This window comes from Athene noctua, chromosome Z (genome assembly GCF_965140245.1).
Source record: "Athene noctua chromosome Z, bAthNoc1.hap1.1, whole genome shotgun sequence".
NCBI classification, from domain to species: domain Eukaryota; kingdom Metazoa; phylum Chordata; class Aves; order Strigiformes; family Strigidae; genus Athene; species Athene noctua.
In genome coordinates, this window is record NC_134077.1 from 65,512,353 (window position 1) to 65,527,893 (window position 15,541).

Below are 15,541 nucleotides of genomic sequence, written 5' to 3' on the forward strand. Positions count from 1 at the left end.
ATTCAAATTAACTGCCGAGACAAGTCATTTCAAAGGTGTTACGGTAAAACTTGTTTGTGTGGAAACTCAGGAAAAGCATTAATATGGCTTTCAGATTCTGTAGCTAGAACTTGTTCAGAGAATTGTGAGTTGTAGTACTGATGATAGACAAACTGAGTTTTGTTAGTTTTGTCATACATCTCTGGATGAGTCAGCTAATATGAGTTATGCTAATAGGTTTTGCCGAGTAAAAGGCTTGACTTACAATGAACCAACTTTTAAAGTGAGGATGGACTGTTGGGAATGTCCTTTCACATAGAGGCTTTGAGGTCTAGAATCATTGGTGCTTATTTGATAAGACTGGAGGAACTTCTTAAATACTGTAGTAAGGTCATAGTGGCATCCTGCTGGTGTTGTCAAAACAGTGTTCACTGCTACTTTTTCCTCCCTTTTTAAGACTGGGGAGTAGACTGTATAGTACAAAAAATATATCTGGAATTGAATGAGAAGGCTGAGTAGTTTCCAGCTCAGTTCTGGAGCATCTGTATTTTTGATGCAGTATATAGTAGGTATTTTGTACACCTGAAAAATACTAACACAAATGCTTATTTATTTTTTCAGGTTATTACTTCTGCTCCTTGTTTTGTATAGCTTCATTACTAAGAGCCTCAGTAGCTGATCCAGGAAAGCTACCTGAAAACCCAAAGATACCAATTACAGGTACATCAAGTTGTTTCGATATAATTTAATAAAAATTATTTTAATGTCCTCAAAATAATTAGGAATCGGTTTGATTTTGTGAGATTTGATGGAAACCATGAGCTGTCTCTGCTGAAGCCTATATTGTTAATGAAATTAAAATTGGTATGTCACTGTTTTTAACTTTTATATTTCTAATGCTTTCCCTTGTGTAGACTCAAAACTTCTTTTTCAAAACCTGTATTCCATCAGAAGTTCAGTTATGTAGGAACTTCTGCTAGGAAATTTTTCTGTGAGAAGAATTATTTTGCATTCTAGGCTTTCAAACATATTGCATATACTTGATAATATTTAATAAGTAATGTTTAGGGATGGTTAATCATTATAATTCTACAGCTTTTGTTCTAAGTAACTTTATAAGATATTGGAAGTGGCTGTAGAAGATACTCTTAAGCTGGATTTTACCTGTGCCTTTTTTACACTTTTTTCAGTGACTTATGTTTGTATGGGCTGTTAAACAAACAAATGTGACACTAATTATATTGCATTGCTATAGAGCAGCAACTTAATGTGAGAATTCCTTCTGTCCTGGTGAATTTATCTCACAATTCCTATATGGTATCAGATGCTCCAGAAATTGGAGGAAATTTGAAACCTTACTAATAATTAATATGCCTTCATCAATCAAGGACAACAAGAAATGTTTCTATGTCAACAGCAAAAGAAAGACCAGGGAGAGCCTCCATCCCCTGCTAGATGCAGGAGGAAACATGGCAACAAGTGATGAGGAAAAGACTGAGGTGCTTAATGTCTTCTTCACCTCAGTCTTTAATAACAAGACTAGTTGCACTGGGGGAATCCAGCCTCTTCAGCCAGAAGACAGAGACTGGGAGAACGACCCCCCACAATCCAGGAGGAGACAGTCAGTGACCTGCTGCATCACACAGACACACACCAGTCTATGGGACCAGACGGGATACACCCGAGGGTGCTGAAGGAACTGGCTGGGGTGCTCGCCAAGCCACTTTCCATCATTTACCAGCAGTTCTGGCTGACCGGGGAGGTCCTGACAAACTGGAAATTGGCCAGTATGACGCCCATACGTAAGAAGGGTGAGAAGGATGATCCAGGAAATTACAGGCCTGTCAGCTTGACTTCGGTGCCCGGGAAGCTGATGGAGCAGCTCATCCTGAGTACCATCACACAACACATGAGGGACAACCAGATGCTCAGGCCCAGCCAGCATGGGTTTGTGAAAGGCAGGTCCTGCTTGGCAAACCTCATCTCCTTCTACAACAGGATGACCTGCTTATTGGATGAGGGAAAGGCTGTGGATGTTGTCTACCTTGACTTCAGTAAGGCCTTTGACACCATTTCCCACAGCATTCTCCTTCCTGGTGAAAGTGGCTGCTCAGGCTTGGATGGGCACACGCTTTGCTGGGTAAAAAACTGTCTGGATGGCCGGGCCCAGGGAGTTGTGGTGAACGGAGTTAAATCCAGTTGGCGGCCGGTCACGAGTGGTGTCCCCCAGGGCTGGGTGTTGGGGCCACTCCTGTTTAACATCTTTATTGATGATCTAGATGAGGGGATCGAGTGCACCCTCAGTCAGTTTGCAGATGACCCCAAGTTGGGTGGGAGTGTTGATGTGCTTGAGGGTAGGGAGGCTCTGCAGAGAGACCTGGACAGGCTGGAGCCATGGGCTGAGGCCAACTGTGTGAGTGTCAATAAGGCCAAATGCCGGGGGCTGCCCTTGGGCCACAACAACCCCCAGCAGCGCTACAGGCTTGGGGAGGAGTGGCTGGAGAGCTGCCAGTCAGAGAGGGACCTGGGGGGGTTGATTGACAGCCAGCTGAGCAGGAGCCAGCAGTGTGCCCAGGGGGCCAAGAAGGCCAATGGCATCCTGGCTTGTGTCAGCAATAGCGTGGCCAGCAGGGACAGGGAAGGGATCTGACCCCTGTACTGGCACAGGGGAGGCCGCCCCTCGATTTCTGTGTTCAGTTTTGGGCCCCTCACTCCAAAAAGGACATTGAATGACTCGAGCGTGTCCAGAGAAGGGCAACGAAGCTGGTGCAGGGTCTGGAGCACAGGTCGTACGGGGAGCTGCTGAGGGAACTGGGGGTGTTTAGTCTGGAGAAGAGGAGGCTGAGGGGAGACCTCATCGCCCTCTACAGCTCCCTGAAAGGAGGTTGCAGAGAGCTGGGGATGAGTCTCTTTAACCAAGTAATAAGCGACAGGACAGGAGGGAATGGCCTCAAGTTGCACCAGGGAAGATTTAGACTAGATGTCAGGAAGCATTTCTTTCCAGAAGGGGTTGTTAGGCATTGGAATGGGCTGCCCAGTGCAGTGGTGGAGTCCCCATCCCTGGGGGTGTTTAAGAGTCAGGTTGACCCAGTGCTGAGGGATCTGGTGTAGCTGGGAACGGTCAGTGTTAGGTTAATGGTTGGACTGGATGATCTTCAAGGTCTTTTCCAACCTGGATGATTCTGTGATTCTCTACAGAGAAAGTTGCTATTTTAATGAACTGTTTGATGCTTTTAAGGTTCTTGTCTAATGCACAGAGTTTTACATAACAGTTTAGAATGGAGTAGGGGCATTAAACAGCATGAGCTTTGTCACATTAACTGAAAATATTTTTACCTGATGTTAGAATCTAGAATGATGTCTTTGTAAATATGATTTATTTAGCCTCAGCACTGATATTACAATGTGAACAAATTAGGCAGCAGATAGTAGAAAGGGATGTATCTCCCTGGGATTCATATGTGAAATTTTGATCACAGGAAATGTCATGTTAGTGTACTTTCTGCTCCTTTGATACAGTAAAATGAAAGGTGGCTCAGACTTGGGGTCTGCAGTCAGAGTTCTTGATGAAGGAAGAACAGTGTGGATTCTGCAACCCGAGCTGAAGAATGAAGACATTCAGTACAGTTACAGACAATTACATTTATGACTGAATGTTCATTTACCTGCAAAAACCAGGTCCAGTAAAATTTCCCTTTGGGCATAAATGTTCCTTTCTGCTTTAAGGGATCCCTTTGAATAGCTCTCTGACTTCTTCATGCTCCATTCATTTCCTATAGCAATGATACTTCATAGATACTTGTGAAGATGGAACACGTAGGCTTGACTGTGACATTGATACTATGATTTGGCATGTGCTATATCAGGGGTTTTGTATTTTCCAAAGTAGAACTTCAGTTCTCTTGTATTCTCTAGGTTGACAGGAAGACACATTTTTGTGTAGTATGAATTGTATTAAAAAATGAGTTTGGGGTGTTTTGAACTCTGATGGTAGGTACCCTATTAGGGAGTGACACCTTTGTGACTCTAGATTTATGGGAACAGATTGTAAATCAGTTTCCATCTGTCATTATTGCAAGTTTAATGGTCTCAGATTCTGGGCTTCTTTACTTCCAGTGTCTGAATCTTATTTTGCAGCAAGAAAGAGAAGATTAGATCTGCCTGCAGGTGGCTCAGAAGTGCTAAATTTAATGTTATTTTGTTTACATAGGACAGTGCTTTACGATATAAAATTTCAGACTGCCCTACTGTAAAAACTAAGATTTTTTTTTTTCGCCTGGAATGTAAGAAATTTCTCTGTATCAAAAAAAAGTTCCATTTAGGTAGAAACAACCAGTCAAAGTATTTAAGATTCTCAGTCATGCACCTATTTTCCTTGAAGACAGAAAATTTATGTGTCTGTGAATGGAAGTATTACAGTGTTGGTGCAATTTGTTTCCCATGTGAAGATGAACTTTCTGAATATATAATTTGAATTCTCATTTTCAAAGGCTTCCTCTAATTTGGGTGGTGCAATTTGAGAGAAAGAATAGTTAAACTGAGTAATAGTGGCTTCTGGTGGTTTGAGCTTCTCACTATCTCTGGAGATCAGCTTAAAGAATCTAACACTGGGCACCCAAAAATAGTGTATATTTTTAAATACAAGCTTATCCTCTATCTGTTCTCTGGTTGTCTTATGTGTAAAATTACATGTTGTAAGATGCATGTCATGAAATGCTTTGAGATGGAAGATGCTCCTGAAGTGTTCCTTATACATTTTTATTTTAGTTAATTAGCTTTTACAAGTCTGAGTAGCAGTATTTCCTCAGGAGGTTTTGGAATGACAGTGAGGTTCTACGATGGTTCTGTCTAGCAAATATGTTTTTTCACAGTAGACGTATAAGAAAATAATTGAATTAATGGTCTTCCTTGTTTGAGTGACAGCTTTTGTGCTGTAATAATTACTCCTCAGAAATATATAGGAGGAGAGAGGATTTTGGAGCAGAAACCTGGCACAGAGTGCCAATAATATCTTCCAGTTTGATTAAGGTGACAGTGGGGAAAAAAGTTTTTTGTATGCTGCTTATCATTATCACATTACAGTATGATTTTTTTTCTCTTTGAATCACTAGCATATAGATTTATCATGAGCATGTTGTATGAATTTAAATCCCTCTAAGGTGTCTTTAAATTTTCACCTAGAACGAGAATATTGGGAATTATGTAACAAATGCAATATGATGAGACCAAAGCGTTCACACCATTGCAGTCGTTGTGGACATTGTGTGAGAAGAATGGATCACCACTGTCCATGGTAAGATCAGGACATTTGTTCCAACAATCTACTGTTGTTGTAATGAATCATTTCAAGGTCCACGGTCTCGACTGTTTTCATTTGTCATATTTCTTTCCCAGTAGTGCTTAATCATTTAGACATTTAGAGCAGGGAAAGAACAGCTTTGAGACTTCCTTATGTCTACAAGTAAAATCGACAGAACTGTTGCAGTGTAACATCTTATAATTGTCAAATTGTTATATGCCATATAGTTTTGGAAAATTCACATATTTTGTTTAAAGAATTGGAATTTTTACTACTAAACTGATCTCAACATAACTGGTGCATTGCAGATTTATTTCATTTGTTGGAGTTTAGTTTCTGATGCTGGAAAAAAATATTTTTTGTAGTAATTTAGACAGTATTTATGTTTCTTGGATTGAAATAAAAGATTACAATTTCAACATAGAAGATGATGCTCTTTATAATAGTAATAATAGATCATGGTTTCAGTTTTTGGATTTTAGTTTACCAAATGGCTGTGCTGAGTAGAAAATATTATTGACTCATACCATGCCTCACCGTAACCTCTCCGATTTTGTAAGTGAAATTGCTTATTTTAGTGTTCTCTAACTAGTTCAGTCAAAATGAACTAATTGGCTAAAATTCTCTATTGAAACTGATTGTTTGTAGAAAATTAAAGTAAACATTTCTGTCAGTAGTTCTGAGGTATCATTTCAGTCAAGACTGCAGTGATTAACTGCAGAGGACAGAGTTGACATCAGTATCATCCTAAGTTGATTTAGCCATTTTTCAAACTACCCTTTTTGTCAATCGCTACTTAAGAAAATAGTGTCAGCAATACTGTTTTTGTCATTGTGGCTTAGCTTGGTACTGATGTCTGTGCCAATGCTTGTACGAAATTACACCCTGACTGCATTTTTTGCATCAGTGTAACTTCTGTGAAGAGACCAGACCTAGATTTCAAAGGTTTTGAGTATTTTTAACTGGTGAATCCATCACTCCTTTATGTTAGAGTATACAGAAGGAGTTTCTGAATAGAAAGGCCTGTTTCGTCTTCTGTGTCTTAGGCTCCTTCCTAAGTCATGCTTATTTGTCATTGGCGTACCCTGTCATCACATTTATTTCAAACCATTCATTTGCATTTCCAGTTTTTGGACTCTATTCACAATGAGTGAAATGTGTTGAGTAGCAGAAGATAATATGTATTGCTGTGAAATTTTTCAGACTTTACAAAAATAATTTTCTTACTTGATTATTCCTTCAAGTTGTAGGAGTATCTTTGCTATATGAAGATACAGACATATATGTCTCCTGTTCTAACCAGTGATCTCAGTAAGTCAACCTACACTTTAGGTGGCAGTGTAAGGAAACCACTCTTTACAGTAGCTGCCATTTCTAACATGCAGACCATCACTTCGATTAAAATTGGAGTGATTGGTCAGTAGTTTTTCTGTTTGCTCCATAAATAATCATAACTTCTTTTTCACAGTATCTTAACTGCAGTGTTGAAAGCTTTGTATTTCTGTCTTTATATATACACTTTGTTTCTCTGCAGGATTAATAATTGTGTTGGTGAAGACAATCATTGGCTGTTTTTACAGCTGTGTTTCTACACTCAGATCCTTAGTTCCTATACACTGATACTTGATTTCTGCCATTACTACTACTTTTTGCCTCTGAAAAAAGAAAACTGGGTAAGAAACTGTTTTCTCTATGAAATGAATAAATAGCTAGTACTGCAATGTAATTTATTTTGGTATCTAGTTACTACAGTTCTGCTGGCTCAGTTGTTGACAGTAAAGAGAGTGCAACTAGATGTATGTTATCAAGTGAGCAAACTGATTTATAGTAAGTAACAAAATATCATTCTAAAAGGGTATATGATTTCTATGTTAAAAACACAACATCAGTTTTCTTAGAAGTCTAGGAAAGGAGGACAGAACCAGTTATGTTCCTTTAGAAATTATTTATGAATACTGGGAAGAAGCAAAGTAACTACTTTAGGTGTATTCAAATTTCTTTTTACTTTCTCCAAAGTAAATTTATGCAGAGCATGTATTCTAAGTCCCTGTTTAAAAATGCTGATACTGCCAGAAAAATGAGAAAAAAATATATGATGATTCTGAAAGGAGAAAAATGTACATTGGTTTTGAAGCAATACTTTGTGTTGCTTTGAAATGCATGTGGCTTAAGGGAAATTAAGTTCAGTTTGTTTTACTTGGACTCTATGCCATTATCATATTTCAGCATCTTGGCATCAGCAAAACACAGTTGAACACACAAACAGAGAAAATGGATTTATGGATTGGAATAGAGGAAAAAATTAGGAATTTCTTCCATTATGGAACTGAAGTTATAAAGTCTGTGTCTGGTGCTCATTTTTGTCTATTATCTGTAATGTTCAGAATATTCAAGAGGTTTGCTTGATAGCTGCTGAATGCTTGAAAGTGCTGGAACAGCAAAGGTGATTTTCTTTTGAAGAAAACGTTATGAGAATTTATGCATAAGGAAGCATAAAAACTTCTATCCGAAATCTGAAATGGACTTTGTACACAACTATAACAAATATAAACACAAGGAGAAAAACCTAGAAAATAAGTTTAAAACATATTCAAAATTGGTAAGTGAAGAGACTAAGACCATCCCAGGAGTTATAGTGTACTTTAAATTTTGTTGAGGTTTTTTCTAAGTACTGAAGTACTGCAGATATTTTATTCCATGTTGATGGGACACCCCAGCATACTCTCTGATGATGATGTCACACCCATCTTTCAAGGCTGCTGGAGCCTTAGTTATGGGTAAGGCAAGTCTCATTTTTCATTTTGTTGAACAGCTTAAGTTTGTTATATTGTTTTGTATCCTAAATGGTATGAAGTAACAATATTAAACTTACTGAAAAGTTGTATTTCTGGAAAAGAATGGGGCATAGCCTTCCAAACTTCTTACTTGCTCCGTATCAGCCTGCAGTGGATGTGAAGTTTGCAAGAAAGTGTATGTGAAGATGATGTGTCAAAGGAGAGCTGAAAATATAGGAAGACTACTCCTTGGATCATCCAGAACTGATAAAAGTGTTATATTGAAGTTGATAGTTGACAACTTTTTATTACATGGAACATGCCAAAGTTGAGGGTTTTTGCAAATCTCTCTTAAAACAACTTCCATTCTAAAGGAATTTAAATATAAAGTTTTTTCGTTTATGTATTTCCATTTGTCATGGTTTAACCCTGGCTGACAACTAAGCACCACACAGCTGCTTGTTCACTTCTCCCTCCTGCTGGTGGGATGGGGAGGAGGATCAGGAAAAAAAAGTAAAATTTATGGTTGAGATAAGACCAGTTTAATAAATAAAGTAATAATATTTATAATTAAAATTAATGTAGCAGAAAGAGAGAAATAAAACCCAAGAAAAGACAAGTGATGCACAGTGCAACTGCTCACCACCCATTGACCAATGCCTGAGCAGCGATCTGCCCCCACCAGCCAACTCCCCCCAATTATGTACTGAGCATGACATCCTATGGTATGGAATATCCCTTTGCCTAGTCTGGGTGACCTGTTCTGGTCATGCTCCCTCCCAGCTTCTTGTGCACCTGCTCACTGGCAGAGCACAGGGGTCTGAAAATTCTTTACCTTTGAGTAAGCACTACTTAGCAACAGCTAAAACATCAGTTATTATCAGTGTTATTCTCACACTAAATCCAGACCGCAGCACCATACCCGCTACTAGGAAGAAAATTAACTCTAAGCTGAAACCGGTACTCTAAAAATACGGAAATGAGAAAAATTTGCTGTCTGCTTGGAGCATTCTCCCATAGACACTGCCCTGTAAACTGAGACAGACCTGTTAAATGTGTCTCACATTTGTCATTTTTTTTCCAGTTTGTTGCAGATGGGCTTTTCATACTCACTTTATTTTACAGGCATTGTGAGATTTGAGTTACTTTGATTTTTTGTAAGTGCAGTCAAGTTAAAAGGGGTACGAAATGGCAGTCTTTCTGTATCAGTGAAGTAGTCTGTTGTCTGAAAAATTTCTTACGGATATGTTACATTTTGGGTTTTTGGTATGTTAATATTTTTGAAAGGTAACTAAGTGTAAATGGCTTTGCTTCTAGTTTCAGTAGCTTTGTAAACTTTTTAATTTATACACTAAGTTAACCTACTACATTTCTTTACAGAGTAATCTTGTATTTTCTTTATTCTGAAGGCTTCCCATGCACAGGGTTTGCAGGTTTCAAACACAGAGGCTTCTCAGTGACACCGATCAGAATTGGGTATTGCAGTGCTTCTAGAAAAAGTGTTATTTTCCAAAGTTAAAATCTTTGTATGAAATTGGCGGTGCTTCTCTAACAATGTACTTTCATGGTAGAATATTTCCTTTTTATTGTGAGAGTCCCCTGAATGCTCAAATTTAAGTAATTACACTGTGTTTAGGTAATGAACCCAAGTGCTGTTTATTAGCCTTGCTTTTTAAACGCAGAATAAAAGGGAACCAAATTACTTGCTTGGAGATGGTCTGTGCAAGGGAGGAAAAGGAAAATCATGTTTACTTCAGACAGTTTACAACCTCTAAAGAGGTAATAATAAATAGTTACTAACAGTTCAAAAAATGAAGTGTTATATATAAAAAACTTTGTTCTTGATGGTTTAACTGGGTTAATTTCAAGTCTTTTGGAAGAAGACCTATTTTTAATATCTACCCTTTAGAAGACGGGACAGGTTAGGAGGCAGAATACATAGGCAGTCATTATTATAACCCATAGTTGCCTGAGGAGTGAGTCAGGTTCCCATGTTTAGCTGCCTAAATTTAGAGTCATGGAAAAAAATTATGTACTTTGTTCTGTTTTGTTTTGGTTTAGCTGTGGTGTCTTTGGCTTTATCAGTTTGCATATGTGCAAACACTTCAAATGCATATGTGGACACTTCCTTTTGAAAAAATGTATCTGTGTTACAGTATATAACATTCTATGCCTTAGATAAGTATGTTTAATACCTTATAGAAAAACTTAGTAGGCACAGCAGATCTGGTCCCTACAGACCTTTGTTAAGTCTAGTATTACACTGAGTATTATTTAGCTTTCTCAGTTTTTCAGCTGCAGGACTGGGGGGCCACACACAGAAGCGCAGAAATCAATAATAATTTGTTTGGGTGTCTAGTTAATATATCTGCCTGGAAGATGACATCAGAGCCCCACTGAACTGATTTTTAAAGTGTTGCTAAGGATATGATGCCATATAACTTTGTGCCACAGAATAATATGCCAGAATTATGTAATTCTGACATCAAATGAGCAGGACCAGTGAGAAAATTTGCTTACTATTAATTAGATTTTTAGGTGAGCATCCTGCAAGATTCTTTCGGTCTTTGTATATCAATTAAAGCTGAAATACCATAGCATTCCAGAGACCACAGTACCTTCTACCTTTCGTGGAAGCACTATTCTTTGTTGAAATTCTGCTTGTAACCAGGAGCTTACATTTTCAAAATTGACAGGGGCCAGTGCTCAGCACAGATTAAAAAAACTGGGTAATTTTTTCTAAACAACCATCTGGAATTAGCTTATTCCTGCTCATTAAAAATACTTGTGAACTTTTTGGCAGTGTGCCTTCATCTTAATTTTTATTCTTTGGATATAAAATAGTACATAAGACAGAAGCTGTATAACTGAAATTTTTAAAATGTTGTTATGAAGTAATCTTTTAATCACCATGCTGATTTATGCATTATGAAATTTTGATCACTTACGTACGTTACTATTTCCTTCTGAATGAAAACTTGTGGTTTTATTTTTAAAGAGCTAACTCCAACCATTTTAAATTAAGTATGTTAAGGTAAGGGTGATAGCTTTAAAGCTAATGGAGGTAGCAATTCAATAAAGATACAATCTTTCTACTGCAGGTCTTATGGCAGAAAATTGCTTCATAGTATTCTTGGCTCCTTAATTTATACACTCAGAAAGATGGATTGTGGTTATTGCTTCTGTTTGTCCACCAGGAGGAGTACAATTACTGCTAGAAAAGAAGGAAATGCTAATTAAATTGTCTATGTGAGTTTTTAGAACAAGAAAAAAATATAATTCAAATAAAGCAGCATATGAGTTCCTCTGCTAGCTTTGATTTTTCAGAGGCTGAGTGGAATGTTCTTAATTTTGCATCTTCATTAAAATGCATCAAGGTCAGGAAGTCTGTATCTTTGAGGAAGTATTCAGTCTGGTGGATAGTGAGATGAGAAGAATAAATACTAGTCTTCTTGTGACTACGTAGCTGCTCTCTACGTGGCTGTGGTGTCGCAGGTTCTAGACACAGCTGGTTGAGTAGAATCTTTTCATCAAAAGAAGTTTTGCTGATACACTGTTTCCTAGAAATGTTGCTAGAATGATTGTCATAGCACAAAACACTGACATATAAAAACCTAAACCCCTTTGCTCTAGTTTAATTTTGTTCCTGGTTCTCCAGTTATCCATTAGTATATTGGATATGAAATGACACACAGAATGTGAATTTTTTTTTTAAACATGAGTGAATGTTCTCCTGTACCTCTTCTTCTTTCTCTCTGCAAAACCTGCAGTCTCTGTTTTTTGTTTTGCTTTTCTGAATCCAACAGCCTGGCTTTATTCTGTATTCTACACTGTTTTTATGATAGCCAAGTTGATAGACTTACTTCATTACCAGACTGGGACAAGCATCCTCACCATTTGCAACTGAGAACAGACAATCAGGTTAACATGTTTTAATGAGGTTTCTCTTCCCCAAGAGAAAGATAAAGTATCTTAATATATTTTGTTAGTATATTAATTTCTGTGTATATCATATTTCAGTAAAGAATCAAGATTGAATAAATTAATCTTACATTATAAATAAAAATGTATGTAGGTTGTTTTTCACTTGTGTCTCTTGTGGAACAGATACAATAGTACTCTGTTGGTCCTGATGAAAGCTCTATCCTCTGTACAGTGTGTGCTGTTTTTAAAGGAATACTGTAAATCCTTGAAAATAATAACCCGATACTGAGAATGTCAGGGACCTGTTAAATCTTGCGGTCACTTGCCATTGTTCTTGTGGGGGACTTTAACCTCCAGGTTATCTGCTGGGAACACAACAGAGCAGAGAGGGAACAATCCAGGAGGTTCCTGGAATGTGTGGAGGATAACTTCCTCACACAGCTGGTGAGTGAGCCAACCAGGGAAGGTGCCTCCTGGACCCGGTTCTGTGAACAGGGAAGAGCCTGTGGGGGAAGTAAAGGCTGGAGGCCGTCTAGGGTGCAGTGATCATGAGACAGTTGAGTTTCAGTCCTTCAAGAAACAAAGAGAAGGGTTAGTAAAACTGCCACCTGAGACTTCTGCAGGGCAAACTCTGACCTGTTCAAAAGACTGATTGAAGGAAATGGGAGTCCAGGCAGGCTGGACATACTTCAAGAGAAGTCTTAAAGTCACAGGACCAGGCTGTTCCCATGAGCCGGGAAACAAGCAGCTGGGGAAGGAGCCCGGCCTGGCTAAACAGGGACCTTTGTCTGGATCTCAAGAACAAAAGGAGAATCTATGACCTTTGGAAGAGGGGGCAGGTCTCTCATGAAGACTCTAAAGATGTAGTGAAGCTATGCAGGGAGAACATCAAGAGAGCCAAAGCGCAGCTAGAGCTCCACTTGGCTACAGCTGTTAAGGATAACAAAAAATGTTTCTATAAATTTGTTAATAGCAGAAGGATTAGGAAAAATCTACCTCCTGTATTGGATGCACAGGGAAACATGGTAACTAAGGTTGAGGAAAAGGCTGAGTTGCTCAACACCTACTTTGCCTCAGTCTTTAGCAGTGGGACTGGCTGTTCCCTGGACACCCAGCCTCATGAGCTGGGAGATGGGGAGGGGAAGCAGACTGAGGTCAGCACAGTTGAAGAGGAAGTGGTCAGAGACCTGCTGCACCCTTTGGATGCACACAAGTCTGTGGGACCGGGTGGGTTACACCCAAGGGTGCTGAAAGAGTTGGCAGATGTGCTTGCTAAGCCACTGTCCATGATTTACCTGAAGTCATGGCTAACTGGGGAGGTCCCGTTGGACTGGAGGGTGGCAAATGTGACACCCATCTACAGGAGAGGCAGGAAGGAGGATCCAGGAAACGATAGACCTGTCAGTCTGACCTCGGTGCCAGGGAAGGTCATGGAACAGGTCATCCTGAGCGCCATTAAAATTCATATAATGGACAACCAGATGCTCAGGCCCAGTCAGCGTGGGTTTGTGAAAGGCAGGTCCTGCTTGACAAACCTGATCTTCTATGACAGGGCAACCTGCTTATTGGATGAGGGAAAGGCTGTGATTGTTGTCTACCTTGACTTTAGTGAGGCCTTTGACACCGTTTCCCACAGCATTCTCCTGGTGAAACTGTCTGCTCGAGGCTTGGATGGGCACACGCTTTGCTGGGTAAAAAACTGTCTGGATGGCCGGGCCCAGAGAGTTGTGGTGAACGGAGTTAAATCCAGTTGGCGGCCGGTCACGAGTGGTGTCCCCCAGGGCTCGGTGTTGGGGCCACTCCTGTTCAACATCTTTATTGATGATCTAGACGAGGGGATCGAGTGCACCCTCAGTCAGTTTGCAGATGACCCCAAGTTGGGTGGGAGTGTTGATGTGCTCGAGGGCAGGGAGGCTCTGCAGAGAGACCTGGACAGGCTGGAGCCATGGGCTGAGGCCAACTGTGTGAGTGTCAATAAGGGCAAATGCCGGGGGCTGCCCTTGGGCCACAACAACCCCCAGCAGCGCTACAGGCTTGGGGAGGAGTGGCTGGAGAGCTGCCAGTCAGAGAGGGACCTGGGGGGGTTGATTGACAGCCAGCTGAGCAGGAGCCAGCAGTGTGCCCAGGGGGCCAAGAAGGCCAATGGCATCCTGGCTTGTGTCAGCACTAGCGTGGCCAGCAGGGACAGGGAAGGGATCTGACCCCTGTACTGGCACTGGTGAGGCCGCACCTCGATTCCTGTGTTCAGTTTTGGGCCCCTCACTCCAAAAAGGACATTGAATGACTCGAGCGTGTCCAGAGAAGGGCAGCGGCGCTGGTGCAGGGTCTGGAGCACAGGTCGTACGAGGAGCGGCTGAGGGAACTGGGGGTGTTTAGTCTTGAGAAGAGGAGGCTGAGGGGAGACCTCATCGCCCTCTACAGCTCCCTGAAAGGAGGTTGTAGAGAGCTGGGGATGAGCCTCTTGAACCAAGTAACAAGTGATAGGACAAGAGGGAATGGCCTCAAGTTGTACCAGGGAAGGTTTAGACTGGATATTAGGAAGCATTTCTTTCCAGAAGGGGTTGTTGGGCATTGGAATGGGCTGCCCAGGAGGTGGTGGGGTCCCCATCCCTCCTGGAGGTGTTTAAGAGTCGGGTTGACATAGCGCTGAGGGATCTGGTGTAGTTGGGAACTGTCAGTGTTAGTTTAGTGGTTGACCTGGATGATCTTCAAGGTCTTTTCCAACCTAGACGATTCTGTGAAATGTTTGCATGTTTTTTTTTCAGTTTTTAGAAGGGTAAAAAGAAAGTTGAATTTGGAAGCAGTGGTCATATTGTTGCTTATGAACTTGAATGAGCTAGACCCATCGTTTTTGATCTCTCTCTGGTATAGTACCATGAATCTGTAATAGCTGTTTTCCTGGTCAATGGTAGCATTCATCAGTGGGGTCGTCCATAAAACTTGATGCTCACAAATGAAGAGAAGTCATGTATTATGCCATGGGGTTGAGGAAATCCCCTGTGAATCTGTCAGAGACAGGCTTCCTGTGGAATGTATTGCCTGTTAGTGTAAAGATGCCAGATCTCATGGTTTGTAATCCATTCCTCATTCCTTTGTTTCTAATTTTGTGACATTTCTATTATACACATATCTATCCTTTTTTATAAGTAGCCAAGAATCCTTGCAGTTTGAGTGGATGGATAGAAGTAGTGGCTAAAGGGAACTTAAAAACCTTTAGAACAGGCAACAGCTCGGAGAGAGGGCACATCTGAGCTGTGTATGAAATGCTAAGTAGAAAAGCAACAGCAGCTACACATGTGAACTGAAGTTTTGACAGAGCAGTTAGGTTGTGATGCTGACAAAAAGGAGAGGAGAAAGGGGCTATCTGAAGGGCGGCTCTCACATGGTTAAAAGTGTGCATTTAACCACTGTTAAAAGACCGCATATGTCAGGCTGGACCAGTGTGGAAGAAAACTGCAATGGGACAAAACCCTATTGTGCCATGAGAGTTCATGCATTGGTGATGTTAGCTTACATGTGTTTATGCTTTGTGGCTCAGTCTGTGTAGTTCTTTCTCTTAGCACAG

At 40.3% G+C, this 15,541-nt stretch overlaps 1 protein-coding gene across 5 annotated transcripts in view; it reads left to right on the plus strand.

The window, feature by feature from the left end:
- Positions 1–15,541, plus strand: part of ZDHHC21 (zDHHC palmitoyltransferase 21) — a 40,678-nt gene that overhangs the window by 7,742 nt on the left and 17,395 nt on the right. For all 5 annotated transcript variants that reach the window (XM_074932415.1, XM_074932413.1, XM_074932414.1 and 2 more), the window contains 3 exons: positions 601–699; positions 5,161–5,272; positions 6,813–6,951. In XM_074932415.1, the coding sequence (XP_074788516.1) occupies positions 601–699; positions 5,161–5,272; positions 6,813–6,951 (350 nt within the window). The remainder of the gene's footprint in view (positions 1–600; positions 700–5,160; positions 5,273–6,812; positions 6,952–15,541) is intronic.